Source organism: Alexandromys fortis, unplaced genomic scaffold (assembly GCF_014885135.2).
Source record: "Alexandromys fortis isolate MF-2015 unplaced genomic scaffold, M_Fortis_MF-2015_v1.1 scaffold_124, whole genome shotgun sequence".
Taxonomy (NCBI): Eukaryota; Metazoa; Chordata; class Mammalia; order Rodentia; family Cricetidae; genus Alexandromys; species Alexandromys fortis.
In genome coordinates this window covers 870,428-886,493 of record NW_026067995.1, presented here as the reverse complement: position 1 = coordinate 886,493, position 16,066 = coordinate 870,428, and the positions used below count along the sequence as shown (strand labels likewise).

Sequence of the window (16,066 nt, the reverse complement as noted above, 5' to 3'; positions counted from 1 at the left end):
GGTTAATGAATAAAGAAACTGCCTTGGCCTAGTTGATAGGGTGGAACTTAGGTAGGCAGAAAAAACAGAACTGAATGCTGGGAGGGAGAAGGGCGGAGTGAGAGAAGCCATGGATCCGCTGCCTGAGATGGACGCTGGTTAGAATATTTCCCAGTAAGCCATTGCCATGTGGTGATATACAGATTTATAGAAATGGGTTAAATCAAGATGTGAGAGTTAGCCAATAAGAGGCTAGAGATAATGGGCCAAGCAGTGATTTAATTAATACAATTTCTGTGTGGTTATTTCTAGGCTAAGCAAGCCTGGGGGCCTGGACGAACAAGCAGGCCCTCCTCCTTGCAACAGGAATGCCTCACTGATGAAAGCTACTAAGCCACGTGGCTAACATAGACAAGAATTATGGGTTAATTTAAGTTATAAGAGCTAGTTAATAATAAGCCTGAGCTAATAGGCCAAACAGTTGATAATTAATATAAGCCTCTGTATGTTTTGTTGGGACTAAATGACTGTAGGGCTGGGCAGAACAGAAACACCATATACAAAACAACTTACATTTTCTGTATATGAATGTTCTGCATGCATGTATGTATACTCACAGTGTATGTGCCTGATGCTGCAGAGAATGACAGGAAATGGCTCTCCAGAAACTGGAGTTACAGATGGTTATAAGCCACAGTGTGAGTGCTGGGAACCAGACCCTGAGTCCTCTGCAAGAGCAACAGGTTTTCTTAACTACTCTCTAGCCAGTTTTCTTTATTACTCTCGTAGCCAGCTCTCTAGCCCTCTCTGACTCTCCAGAATATATTTTCCATTATGATTATGTAACTACTAATAATGTTGTCAAAAATAAAGTAAATCATAGTCTAAGTTATTCAAAATTAATAGTATATGATTTTAAATGACTATTAAATCAAGACGTGTTATAAAGTAATAATAACACAATGTATCATGAAATAGAAAGCTTAAGCTAAGCATTTTAAGTCAGAATCTACTTACAACGCTGACTAGTTATAATTTTCTTTGACTATTTCTGGTATATTTGCTCTTAATAAAGCTCATTTCTCACTTTTTTAATTTTTTTAATAGTGTAAAACTTAGTAACATCAAAGCTTTACAGTCTACTGGGCTATCTTCTCTTATGCATTTCTCTGGCCAAAGAACTGGGCCTTCTTGTTTGTTTGTTTGTTTGTTTGTCTCTTTTCTTTGTATCCATTTAATTTTTCTTCTTTTGGCTTTGGAGGGAGAAATCTACAATAAGGATAAAATGCAGAGAACTCCCTACTGTCTCCTCATGACTAGAATTCTCTTTTTAGTCTGCTTATTTCCGTCCATCTCTCATAGTCTCAGGACTAGTGTTTCACTGTATATACTAGATAAGAGCAAAGATAACTATTCCATCTTCTCAAGAACCAATGATATAATAATTCTGACTTATTTTAGTTCAAGCAGGGGCAACTCTTCTGTCTCTCCTTTTAGATAATTCTTAGTCATTGCTCAAGTCTTAAAATACATATTAGTGTCATGCAAGTCTTTCTTTAACATTTTAACCTAAATTTTGAATGTGTTTTTTATATTTTTCTTTGCCTTGGTCTTTTCCTCTATTGTATATACACAGTTTTTAGTTGTGACTGTCTTTCCATTGGATAACACTCCTTAAGTATAAAGGTTTCTAAAATAGATTTTTATTGGATAAATTTTCAGAAAAATGAACTGCCATGCAACCACTATGCTCTTGTTTAATTCAACAGTTTTTACTGCTATACATTAAAGGTGTGATGGACAGTAAGAGCCAGATTTCTCACTGGAGTAAGAATGTACAAATAAGCAAAGGGAGAAGATTGAAATGATCCATATTTTCATAGAAATGAAATGATTCATGTAGTTGTAGATTGTAACTGTGTCTTTTCACCTTTCTATGTCTAATGTCCAGGAATAGCATCGATTAATAAATATCTAGCCAATATTTCTATGAATTTTTATAAAAGTGTTAAGTATGTATCTTTTATTTGGGGGTAGGATTATATAGTCTATGTTCTCATAAATATGGTGTGTGGAAAGAATTTAAGAATACTAATATTACATTGTTTATTTTTTTTATTATAGTATTATTAATATTTCCTTCCTTAAATTAGATGGTGATGTTTCCATTGAGGGTCCACAAAGAGTAATTGGATGTTATTAAAGAAACTCCTGAGAGCCTGGATTAACCATGACTTTATTCTCTTAGGTCTTTTTCTGCATACAAACATCCTGTGCTTGGGGAAGAACATTAGGTGTTTTTTCTGCTGGTCTGAGCTGGGCTCGCGGATGCAGCTGCAGTCAGCTGGTGACAGTTTGGAATGTCCACTATAGACTCAGTGTCTGCCATCTCAGTAATAATAGCTGGAGCAACTGGAATACTTTATTCTTTTCTAAGTGAACTCTGTGTGGCACCTCCCTTTTTCCAGGGCTCCCTGCTCTTCTTGCTAGCAGAAGAGCCTTTATATAGCATTTGAAATTGCAAGAGTTTAAGCAGAAGCTTTAAGTCCACTTAAGGCCAACCTTGAAAATGTCCTGAACACCTCATTGTTGTTACTTCTACTACATACTGTTAGTAAGAGTAAGTCAAAGGACTACCTCAGAGACAGAATGAAAGAAGTGAGGAGTAATTCATTGCTGTTTGTGCCAGCAATACTATTCCCTTCATAATGGGCTTTTCTTGCCAAATCCTGCCCTGAATTTCCATTTACTCATAGTAAAAATAAAAAACTTAAATCAGTAATGAGGCCTTATATATTTTATTAATCCAAGTCAGCATTTGTGATGCTGAAGAAAAGGAACTATTATAAACTATTTGTGTGGAGGGATGTAAATTAGTATAGTTGCTATGCTAGTCAATATGAATATTGAAAACAGAATTACCAAACCAGGTGGTGGTGGCTCAAGCCTTTAATCCCAGCACTTAGGAGGCAGAGGCAGGCAGATCTCTGTGAATCCCAGGACAGCCAAAGCTACACAGAGAAACCCTGCCCTGAAGAAAGGAAGGAAGGAAGATAAAAAGAAAGTAGAATTAACTATATGATCCAGGTATGTCTCTGCATACATATAACTGAAGGACTCCAGACTGACATACAGCAGAGAACTTAGACATCATATTTATTGCAGCATGCATAACAGTTTGTGGAGTCAACCTAGATGTTTGTCCGTAGATAAATGAGTTAAGAAAATGCATATGCACTGTGGGGCTCTAGAGAAGCTGCACAAAATGAATTGTCATTTGCAAGAAAATGGATAGAAATGGAGATTATCATGTTATATGAAATAAGGCACACTCAGATGAATACTGTATTTTCTCTCATATTAGAATCTGTATAAAAGAGGGACTGGAAGAGGAAGGGGACCAGCAAGAGTAGGGAAAGGGGTGTCAGAATTTATAGGGGGTATAGATGAACAGAGCATATGATAAATGTATGAAAATGTCAAAATGAACCTTATTGTGTGCAATGATTATATGCTGATAATTGTTTTGGAGGCCAAGGGTAGGCAGTGTAGGAGTTGTGTACCAGGCAAATAAGGATATCTAGGAATCAGCCTTTTTTCTCTTCTGTCATTCATGGTGAATTGACTTTTGTCTCATGTGTACTTCATTGTCACAGATGGTTGCTACATTTTCAGGCCTTGGATCTGTATTCCAGCAAAAGAAAATAAGCTATGAATGCCACCCCAAAGAAGGAGCTAGTTCTCTTTAACAGGAGTTGTCTATATGTCTATTTGTAAGTACAAGAAAGGCTGATGAAGTGAGAATTTTATCTGTACACTTGGATGCATCTAACCAAAAGTATTGTCTTAGTGAAGATAATGGGAGGGTTGGTATTATGTAGGAACCCAGTACCCAGCATTGACAGCCTCAGGGCTGTGTGCCAGGAATGGCACTGTTGCTATGAAAACACATTTCTTATATTTTGGTTGTGAGCCTAGCCTTTAATGGCAGAGCCATCTCTCTAGCCCACTACATTTCTAAATTCTGAGCATAACCTCTATAAGACATAGAAATAGTATATTATGGTAGTGGTGATGATAAAAAACAATGAAGAAATTGAAGCTTTAGCGTGATTGGAATATTAGAATTTATAAATGACCATTCTGATTTTGAAGGCATCTCTCTTTATGTTACATTCTAACTTGGCCTTCTGCTAAATACCCATGTAGCCTACATTTGTGTAAATTGAGCTATATATTTTTTTTCCACTGTACTCCCTTCCTCTACCCTCTCCCAAGGTCTCCATGCTCCCAATTTACTCAGGAGATCTTGTCTTTTTCTACTTCCCATGTAAATTACATCCTCTTTGTTGTCTAGGTTCTCTGGGATTGAATTGTAGGCTGGTTTTTCTTTGCTTTATGTCTAAAAGCCACTTATGAGTAAGTACATTTGTGTTTCTGGGTCTGGGTTTCCTCACTCAATATGATGTTTTCTGGATCTATCCATTTGCAGCAAATTAAGATGCTATTTTTCCCTCCAGCTTTATAGTACTCCATTGTGTAAATTTACCACATTATTCTTAACCATCTTCGGTTGAGAGGCATTTAAGTTGTTTCCAGGTTTTGGCTATGACAAACAATGCTGCTATAAACATAGTTGAACACATGTCCTTGTGGTACAAATTGAGCATCCTTTGGGTATATACCCAAAAGTGGTATTGCTGGGTCTTGAAGAAGGTTGTTTCCTAATTTTCTGAGAAATTGCTATACTGATATCCAAAGGGATTCTACCAAGTTGCACTCCTACCAGCAATGGAGGAGTGTTCCTTTTGCCCCACATCCTCTCCAGCATAAGTTGTCATCGGTGTTTTTGATCTTGGCCATTCTTATAGGTGTAAGATAGGATCTCAGAGTTGTTTGATTTGCATTTCTCTGATGGCTAAGGATGTTGAACATTTCCTTAAGTGTCTTTCAGCCATTTTAGATTTGTCTGTTGAGAGTTCTCTGTTTAGGCCTGCATTTCATTTTTTTTGTTGGATTATTTGTTCTTTTGATGATCAATTTCTTAAGTCCTTTGTATATTTTGGAGATCAGTTCTCTTTTTGATGTGGGGTTGGTGAAGATCTTTTCCCATTCTATAGTCTGCCATTTTGTCTTGTTGATCGTGCCCTTTGCCTCACAGAAGCATTTCAGTTTCAGGAGGTCCCATTTATTAGTTGTTTCTCTTAGTGTCTGTGCTACTGGAGTTATATTTAGGAAGTGGTCTCTTGTGCCAATGTGTTCAAGTGTACTTCCCACATTCTCTTCTATGAGATTCAGTGTAGTTTGTTTTATCTTGAGGTATTTGATCCATTTGGACTTGAATTTTGTGCATGGCGATAGATATGAATCATCTGAATCATTAGTGGCTCAAAGAAGAAATAAAGAAAGTAAAGACTTCCTAAAATTCATTGAAAATATCCACACAACATACCCAAATTTAGGGGACACAATGAAAACAGTGTTAAGAGGAAAGTTCATAGTTCCAAATGCCTACACAAAGAAGCTGGCAAAATCCCACACCAGTGCATCAACAGAACACCTGAAAACTCCAGAACAAAAAGAAACAAACTCACTTAGGGGGACTAGACAAAATCAAATTGAGAGCTGAAATCAACAAAATAGAAACAAAGAAAAGAATATGAAATATCAATGAGACAAAGTGTTGGTTGAGAAAAATCAACAAAACAAACTTTTACCCAAACTAACCAAAAGGCAGAGAGAGAATAACAAATTAACAAAATCAGAAATGAAAAGGGGGAACATAACAACAGATACGGAGGAAATCCAGAGAATCATCAGGTTACATTTCAAAAACCTGTACTTCACAAAATTGGAAAACTTAAAGGAAATGAACAATTTTATGGATAAATATCACTTACCAGAATTAAATCAAGACAAGACAAATAAACCTATGACTGCCAAAGAAATAGAAATAGTCATCAGAAGTCTCCCAACTAAAAAAAAAAAAAAAAAGCCCATACAGGATGGTTTCAGCTGAGAATTCTGCAAGATTTTTAAAGAAGAACTAATACCAATACTTCTCAAATTCTTCCACACAATAGAAACATAAGGAATATTGCCAAACTCTTTTTATGAGGCTCCAATTACCCTGATACCCAAGCCACACAAAGACATTACTAAAAATAGAGAAGTACAGACCAATCTCAATTCATGAGCATTGATGCAAAAATACTCAATAAAATACTGACAAACCAAATCCAAGAACACATCAGAATCATCATCCACCATGATCAAGGGCTTCATCCCAGAGATGCCAGGGGTGGCTCAACATATGAAAACCTGTCAATGTAATCCACCATATAAACAAACTGGAAAAAAAAACCCAAACATATGATCTGAAAAAGCCTTTGACAAAGTAAAACATTCCTTCATGATAAAGGTCTTGAAGAGAGCAAGAATACAAGGATTATACCTAAACATAATAAAGGCAATATACAGCATGCCAACAGCCAACATCAAACTAAATGGAGAGAAACTCAAAGTGATCCCACTGAAATCAGGAGCAAGACAAGTTTGTCCACTCTTCATATCTATTCAATATAGTACTTGAGGTTCTAGCTAGAGCAATAACACAACAAAAGGAGATCAAGGGATACAAATCAGAAAAGAAGTCAAACTCTCAATATTTGCTGATAATATAGTTTACATAAATAACCACAAAAATTCTACCAAGGAACTTCTACAACTCAATAACGCCTTTAGTAATGTAGGAGGATACAAGATTAACTCAAGGAAATCAGTAACTCTCCTTTACACAGATGATAAATGGGCTGAGAAAAAAGTCACTTTTTATATTTTCACTACTGTGTATTGTTTCAAATAAGTAGTTAAATACTAAAACAACAGGAAAACCAAAGCCCTATTTTGTATATAAGCAAACTGGGAAGAGGGAAAGTGATGGTATGCCATGTATGTGTTGGAACACTCCTACTAGGGATTGCATTGAACTGCTGTTGGATTAGGCCTCTGAAGTATAAAGGATGGATTAGGGTGAAACAAGAGAGGAAAGACCTGTGTTTGCCAATGCCCCTGACTTGAGAAAGTTGCAATGCAAGTCATTTAGGTCAAGGCTTAGTTCAAATATAGGAAATGAGTATTCTGAAGGGTCCTCATTAAAGAAGGTATAGCAAAAAAGAGCACCAGACCAGGAGTCAGAAGGCTACTGTCCTGAACTAGCCAGGTTACTTTGTGATCTTAGATTATTTGCTTGACTACTTTCAACCTGATTGCCTCAAACTACAGTCAAGGGGGTTAGACCAAATGATTTTTTATTCCTTATAGTCAACAGCATGTGAATTGTGACACCCAAGGTTTTCATGGGTGTTCCAACATTTTTTGGCATCTGTCAAGTCAGACTTTTGTATTTCTGAAATGCAGTAGAAGTAACAGCCTTTGCTCTGGGGACCTTGCCAGTGAGGCATAAACGTCTTTTTTTCCTGTCTCCTCTAAAATGAAGTACTTGGTCACAAGTGGCAGGCTTTATTTTTCAAATCTGGTCCTATTCTTATTTCAATGTTTTCTTAACTATATTGTGAACTTATTGAAGTACAGTAGATTGAAAATGCCAATTTATGTTTTAAACTAAAACCAGAATTTTGTTTCATAAAGTATGCGTTTTGTAAACATAGCTTTACACATAATACATTTCTTCATTTGAAATTCCTGACTGTCAATGATTTGGTATACTTAAAGAAGAATTTGTAGTTCCATTTCTTACAATAGAAATATTGAATTAAAAAGCTTTAATAGCAAATACATGGTGTTAGATACCATTATAAATTTTTTAATTTGACAGAATTGAAATAAAGTGAATGCTGCTTTTGGTTTCTTCTAAAAACTGTCCTTATTATCGGCAAAATAAAAGAATAGAAAAAAATCTTATTTCCAAAGGCTAGAGAAAATATGTAAAATTTGGAAGAATAGAGTAAAATCCCTGTTAATATTTTGTCCTAGGGATAGCTATGACTAGTTTAGTATCTTTTTCCATTTTTATGTTAAGCATAACATTTGGAAAAATTGTGTAGATTAGCAGATATAACTGTTGTGAGTGAGTGGGTTAATTGAAGCTGTAAGAGAAATTTGATTCTGTAAATTTTTTGTTATGACACTTAAGTAGCATCCTGATTATTTATGTTTTCTTCTATTTTATTTTTACAATTATAATTACTAGATCAAAAGGCATCATTGTAAGTTTCTATTTATATTAATAACTATCTATTAAGGCCATTAGTCTTAGAACTACATATAGTCAGCATTATGACGTTTATAAATGTTTATCAAATGGACAAAGAATGGTGTAGTCTTTTTTGTCAAAGCAGCGATTTTCTTTAATGAAAATAATTCAGATGAATTTTTATTTCTTAATTGGGAATTTATTTTCCTCAGTTATCTGTCTGATGTACTAATTATTTTTAGTCTCTTACTCAGTCTATTTATTTAAAAATTTAAATTTATTTGTTTCCTCTGAAATTTCTTGTAATTTTTGTTTTGTCTATTATTAATTTGGTTGTTTTTATTGTCCTGCCAATTGAAGCCTTATTTAATCATTTTAGTTGTAAAGATGATTCTTAGGACATTAATTTCACAAATGGGTTCACATGTGTAAAATTTGAATGTTGCTTTAAAGATAGATGACAGAAAATTTATTATGTATTAAATATTAATAGATGCGATTGATAATGCAAACCTTGTTAAAACAGTTTAAGACGTTTCGGTCAGTCATTTGGTTAATGTTGGACTTAGATTAGTAGTTTTTAAAAAACACTAGAGCCTTTGCAAAGCAAAATAAAATTAGAATGTATGTAAACCGCAGATTTCAGATTATTTTGATCAGAATGTGGAGTAGCTAAGCATGCAGTTAGTTTCAGTGATAAAAGATAGGGGAAATGTGGGTTTTCTTCATGTATATTCAGTGGTTGTGGATAGTCTGTCCAGTTGATAGTTTAGCATTATGTCTAGAAATAGCTCATGTACTCATTTTCCTCTCTTGTTCTTATACTTTCTGATCATATTAATAAATATAACAGTGACTTTGTAACTAGAAGTTCGATCCAACTTTATTTTTGTTGCTGTTTTACAGTGTGGTGGTGGGGATCAAATTGAGGACCTGGGCCATGCTTGACAACTCTGTCAGTTTGTTTTTCCAGATACACTCTCACCATGTAGTTTAAACAGTTCTTGAACTGCTTGCTGATAGGCCAGTTAGTCTCAGCTTTCTTGTTTGCCTCCCAAGTGCTGTGGTAATAGGTGCATGTCTCCACACTACACTTTCTATAGAAAGATGTTCTGAACTAGTAGATAAAAGCATGAAGCTAGTAATTAAGGTAGGTATAGATGTCAGTTCTCACTCAACAGAAAATACTAAGGCAGAAGTTGCCACTAAGGATCTCCCACTGGTTATGAACTATTTTTCTGTAGTTAATTTAGTTTATTCAAGTTAAGAGTATTATTTATTTCATTGCCTAGTAATAGTTCCTGGTGTTATAGACATTTTGTTTCTGGGGATAGAAGCATTACAATTTAGGGGATTAAATGCGTTATTTCAGTTATTGTAAATATAAGAAAATTATGGTTGTTTTAAGTAAACCTTCAGTTTATTCTTACTAAAATTTAAAATTTTTAATTTTTTAAAATGTTTTAAAAGGATAGTGGTGGCTCATGCTGGAGGCAGAAGGAGGAGGATCTTGATGAGGCTAGGCTGGCCTACAAAAGAGTTCCAGGCCAACCATAGCTATGCTGTATGAGGCTACTCGTTCATTCCCGGCTGCTCAGACTCAAACTGTATTAATTAAATCACTGTTTGCCTTATTAGCTCTAGTTTCTTACTGGCTAGCTCTTACATCTAGAATTAACTCATTCCTATTATTTTATGTTTTACCACAAGGTTCCGGCTGACAATTTGCATCTTTCTCTGGAGGTTGCATGGCTTCCTCTGACTATGCCTTCTTTCTCCCAGCATTCAATGTAGTTTTCCCTGCCTAGCTCTACTCTACCCTATCACAAGCAGATTCTTTATTCATTAACCAATTAAAACAACACTTATACAAAAGGACTTCCCACACCATATCTACATACTGAGACTACTATGCCTAAGGAAAGGCTGAGGTAGGGGTGGAGAATATTCTAACCTTTTTGGGATCTGGATCTGGTATCTAGAACAATTGTTTATCCTAACTTAATGGCTATATGTACACCCCTTGTTCCTGTCCTAAAGGTAATTGATTCATGTCACAGAAAAAGGTGGGAGTAATAATATGGTTACTAAAAAGTCAGATTTGTGGAAAAGAAGAGGGAGCCAATCTGTTATCAGTCAAAGTTTGTATCTGACTTCTCAATGGTGGAATCCTAGTTTGCTTCTGAGCTTCAACAAGTATTCTTTTTATCAGAAAGAGGGAAGCATGAGTTTTTAAATTCATGTGTGTGTGTGAATGTTTTAAACATATCTTTTTCTTTTTTAAAAAAGTTTATGTGCCAACTATAATCCTGCCGTCGAACGCTCTTAGTCTTTGGAGTGATCACATAACAAGAGAAATAACCATTTAAACAAGGTCCATGGTACCAGCACACAGGAGAGTCATTTAACTCCTAAGGGAGAACATTGGCAGGAAATTCTTTCCAGGAAGGTTATCATGAACTTTGAAACAAAAAGTTACCCAGGCCAAGAAGGAACTTGGAACAAGTAATTGGAGACAGAGAGGTGGTATATCCCAAAGTTATAACATGCATGGTGATAGAGCCAAGAAACATGGTTTCTCAAAGTAATTTCACACAACTTGATATTGTTGGACTTTGGAGAACAATCTGAAAAGAACAAAGAGTGGAAGTAAGGAAAGGATGTCAAAGAATTCACATCAAATATGTGAGCTATTTTTATCTTTTTATTTTAACAGCCATTAAAAGCTGTTATGTAAATGTTATACTTTTGTTTCAATTTGTATTGTCACTGTATACCATGGCTAAATTGTTAAAAAAATATTAAGGTAGTTGGATCTTACTATTTACTTAACAGAACTGTTAGGTTTTTTTTGGCCTACAAAGAATAAGGAAAGAAGTTACTAAAGTGAAGGATATCATGAACCAAGAAATTTTAAGGACTAGTGACTTACTGCATAATATTAATCCAAGAACTTGTTCATTTCTGTGATATTTTCTGGTGAACTTAAAAGAATTGAAATACCTAGTAGAGTTGGATTAATTTAAAGTCTTATCTAAGCATTTTTTGCTTCAAGCTATTTTCCAAAAGGCTGTACAGTGGGAATTTTTTATTCTTTGGCGTTCATCATATGACTGGTGTTTCCAGTACCTAACCTAAGGTGACTTGGAAATTAAAATGATGAGACTCACTGAATTATAAATGTTGAAGGAACTGGGGATGTAGTTTAGGGTAGGGTGCTTGGCTAATATGTGAAACTTGAGTTTTATCACCAGCACTATGTGAATGAATGTATTTGTGAATGAATGCTGAAAATTTGCAGCAGTATTTTATCCCTGGAAGAATAACACACTTTGATAAAATTAAATTTAAAGTCAATAGGCACATTTCAGGAATTAGTTTAGATAAGATGCATAGAGTACAGTATAGAGATTATATAGAGATGCATTAACATTTTTTTATAGTGTGTTTTGTTTCGTCAGAATGTCAAGGAGATCTTAGCCTTAAGAATATTAGAAACCAGTTNTATGAGGCTACCCTCTGCTCACCTTTCCCCCTACTTTGCATGACATATTTTTATTAGAGATTAAGAATTAGATGTAAAAGGGGCCAGATGGTGGTGGCGTGCACCTTTAACCTCAGTACTCAGGAGGCAAGGCAGGCGGATCTCTATGAGTTTGAGGATAGCCTAGTCTACAAGAGCTAGTTCCAAGACAGGCTCCAAAGCTACAGAGAAGCTCTGTCTTGAATTAGATGTAAAAGGTAATATACCAAAAATTTAAATAGTACTTACTCATATATACACATATACATACGTGTGTGTGTGTGTGTGTGTGTGTGTGTGTGTGTGTGTGATGGGAACTGAAAGGCAGTCTTTTATTTCATTAAGTCTGTATTTCCAGAAGTAGGTAAACATGCTGCACAGAGAAATGTCATCCTCTTTTCCATCCTATCAATAAACTCAGCTCTTCTCACAGGAAACCGATGTATGATTGCCTCTCAGAACTTAAGAATGTTCAAGCAATCCTATTAGACTAATATCCACTATTATTAGTCTAATTGGACAAGTAAAAATAGCTAAAACGTAACTTTGGCTGTTTTAAAAGTATGTTGGATTTACTTAGCTGATGTTCTATATTAAGAAAATTAAGGGGGTTGGAGAGATGGCTCAGAGGTTAAGAGCGTTGCCTGCTCTACCAAAGGTCCTGAGTTCAATTCCCAGCAACCACATAGTGGCTTGCAACCATCTGTAATGGGGTCTGGTGCCCTCTTCTGGCCTGCAGGCATTGACAAAGACAGAATATTGTATACATAAGAAAATTAATTATACAGGCACCATCTTAGTATTTAAAGGCATAATTTAGAGATATTTTCTATTAATAATTTTCTGGTTTTGTATTCCCAACTAAACTTATCAGATGAGATAGCCTTGAAAAATATATATGCAATTCTGAATATCATGTTTACAAGTCTATGTATTGTGATATGATAAAAAGTGACCAGAAAAGTATTTATTTTGTTTTGCTGTTTTTCTGTTTTTTTTTTTTTTAAATAGAAGATAACATTATTCTCCTTTAGAATTTTATTAAGTTATTAGTGAGGCAAAATTATACTTGAAATTTCTCTTAGAATGTCTTGAATTACCAAATAGCTCTGAAAGGCCGCTAATACTGTATTCCAGATGCTATAGATAATTGAATTGAGTTTCTAAAGATGAAATAACTTGCCCAGAGTTTATAATATGAGAGTGACAATTTAACCATCTTTACACAACTCTGTGATGCCTTTGTGTTGTAGATGTGTTATGATCCATGTACTTACCTAGATTATTTGAGATATAACCTTGCTGTATAACCCAGACTGGCCCTTAACCTTGCCATCCTTCTGCCACAGCTTCCTTTTGGGGTTAGAGGTATGAACCACCATGCCTAGCTCATTTCAATGTAAGTGTGTTTGTCAAATAACATTACTTAGTAAGTGGACAGAATATTTAAACTTTTATTCAATGTGGTTTTAATTCAGCAAAATAAGTACACTGTTGCCTATTAAGGAGAAACCTAAATATAATTCAGTTAATAAGTAGTCTTTTCATGATACAAACACTTATCCTTGATGCTACATGTGCTTTTCTAGATTCCAATGTTGGATGTCTGCTTGCTTACTTACTTACTTACTTATTTATTATAGGGAGATTCCCGGAGTCTTTCATTTTCTGAGAACGTGAGTGCTGTTCAAAAATTAGACTTTTCAGATACAATGGTGCAACAGAAATTGGATGACATCAAAGATCGAATCAAGAGAGAAATAAGGAAAGAACTGAAAATCAAAGAAGGAGCTGAAAATCTGAGGAAAGTCACAACAGATAAAAAAAATTTGGCTTATGTAGACAACATTTTGAAAAAGTCAAATAAAAAATTAGAAGAATTACATCACAAACTACAAGAATTGAATGCACACATTGTTGTATCGGATCCAGAAGATGCTGCAGGTATTGTACTTTTTCGATTTTTATATATTTGTAGGATATATGTTCTTCCAGAGAATTCTAAATTTTATGATAGTAGTTTTTAGCTGTTCTAAAGTACAAAGACTTTTTCTTTGTGGTTAATGCCTTGTTTATATCACTGTTCATAAGGTTACTGAGTTGAAACATTTACTGAAAGATAAATAGCTCTTGTATTTTCTTATCCCCAGTCAGTAGGACAGGGCGTGGCATTATTTTCTAGTATTGTCAATCTAGTATTGTCTAGTATGGAGTCAGCCAAATGCTTTTAACCTTAAGATCTGAAGCAAAAGTGTACCAGTTGACTTTTAAAAGTGAAGAATTCATTCCACAGGCTGACAAGACAGCTTAGCCACTAAGGGTGTTTGCTTCTGAGCCTTTGTGCTGGAGCCTGTAACCACATGGTGGGAAGACAAATATTCTTATGACCTCCACTTGCCCCCTTGTAATTGTGAAATAATATGCATTCTGTAAAAGTAGATACTTCAGATTTTTCAGCCATTAATCCAATTTATCACCCTGGTGTTTGGGTACAAAAAAGCTGAATTAAGTACCTACATTATCATGCTCATTGTTTAATTCAAAAAAATAAAAATAAAAATAAAAACAAAGCAAGAACTGAAACTTGCCTTTTACTTCTCTGTAATTATAGAAAATAAGAGGGAACTAACTAACTCATGGTTCGAACCTAAGACCATTATTTTTAAAGAATTAACAGTTAGAAATTTTTTCAGTAGTGCAAAAGGTGAAAATAGCAAAATTACCTCTCCTTCAGACCTCTTCATAAAGGCAGCTTTGCTTTTTTTATTGTATAACTTTTCAAGAAAAATGTCTGTTTATACCATTATCCACTTCCCTATGTATATTCTTTCTATAGCTTTATACAAAACATTTAAGACACTTGTGGTAAAATAGTTTTGTTATTGCAAATATGATCTTTTAAGTGACATAAATTAAGCTGTGTGATCCTTTCATTTGCAATAAGTGAACAGGTAAAGGAAAAGTCATTCATAAAGAGTAAAACCCTAGTAGCAGAGATTTTAGATTACTGTGTGATTAGCTAGTAAGAGTTAATAGGTGTAAAACTAACATTCTAAAAAATTTCTAAAAATAACAGTATTTAGTACTCCTCCTCTACTTTATTACCTTAAACATCTGGGACTTAGGACTTTTATTTGGAGAAGGCTCTGTATATAGACTTCAACCATGTACTAGAACTTAATCTTTAAAATGACATAAATAATAGGAAACCAGTTTTTCCGTTTTATAACTGAAACAGTCCCAAAGGTATGAATTAATTTGCTCAGAATAGTCAGACTGGTTATACACTTTCTACTCCTCGGCTAGTAGTCTCTTACCCACAAATTCCGTAATTATATTATAAATGGAAACATGCATTGTGAAAATTCCGTTTTTAGTAGTAGTATTTTATAAACTAAGATAGTCTGTTGTGTTTGGTTCTCTGCCAAGTTCTACATGTCTTGCCTATTGCGTCTTTGGAAGTCTAAAATAAGAAACTGCTAGAGCTTTAAACTCTATTTAGAGAAAGCATTTTTTTCTTTAGAATACTGAGAACTGCCTTGTGATTCATGAAAATTTGAATGTTTTAGCAACAAAATATAGCTACCCTTTTGTTTTCTTTAGTCCCTGTTTAAAAATGAGCATTAATGGAATAAAATTACATATAAATATATGTGAATGGTTTGCATATATGTTTAAGTATATGATTTGATGGTTTTAAACAAATGTACATAATGTATCTATGGAATTATCATTAGATCTACTTAGAATGTTCCATTACTTCTCAGGTAGTTTCCACTCCCAGAACTGATTCCTGGAAGCCACTAATATTCTGTCCATCACTTAACATTAAATACTTTAGAATATTGACCATCTCTTGAAAGATATTTTTTTTTTTTTTTAGTGACTTCCTTTAAGCCCTACTGTCATATTCTTGGGCTCCCTCAAAAGCTACGTTGTGAAACAGTCCTGGCCAATTTATTCTTATCCTCTCTGGGCTGCTTTGCTCATTCATTATTGTGATGTAATTTATTTCCATTCACGTTTATCCCTCACTGTGTGACCCTTGATGTTTTCTAGGCTTGTTATAGAATATGGAACATGGGAGCATATAACTGTGAATATTAGATGTTTCAAATGCAGCAAATCAAAATTATGCTTCACTTTTGTAATTATTATCAAAGTATAATTTGTCATTTCACTTTAAACATTAAATGAGGTAGAGAATAAGCTTAAAAAAAGTTTCAAGATAAAACCAAAACTGTTGAATATTTACTTTGTAGATAATTGGAAGCTAAATGTATATAATATCACTTTGTGTTCTGATTCCTTAACATATCAGTATGTTGGAGTAAAACTTAGTAATTTTG

General features: G+C 34.4%; 1 protein-coding gene across 1 annotated transcript in view; it reads left to right on the top strand.

The window, feature by feature from the left end:
- Pkn2 (protein kinase N2) overlaps window positions 1-16,066 on the top strand; it is a 95,862-nt gene that overhangs the window by 18,033 nt on the left and 61,763 nt on the right. The window contains exon 2 of the mRNA XM_050160205.1: window positions 13,361-13,661. Within this exon, the coding sequence (XP_050016162.1) occupies window positions 13,361-13,661 (301 nt within the window). The remainder of the gene's footprint in view (window positions 1-13,360; window positions 13,662-16,066) is intronic.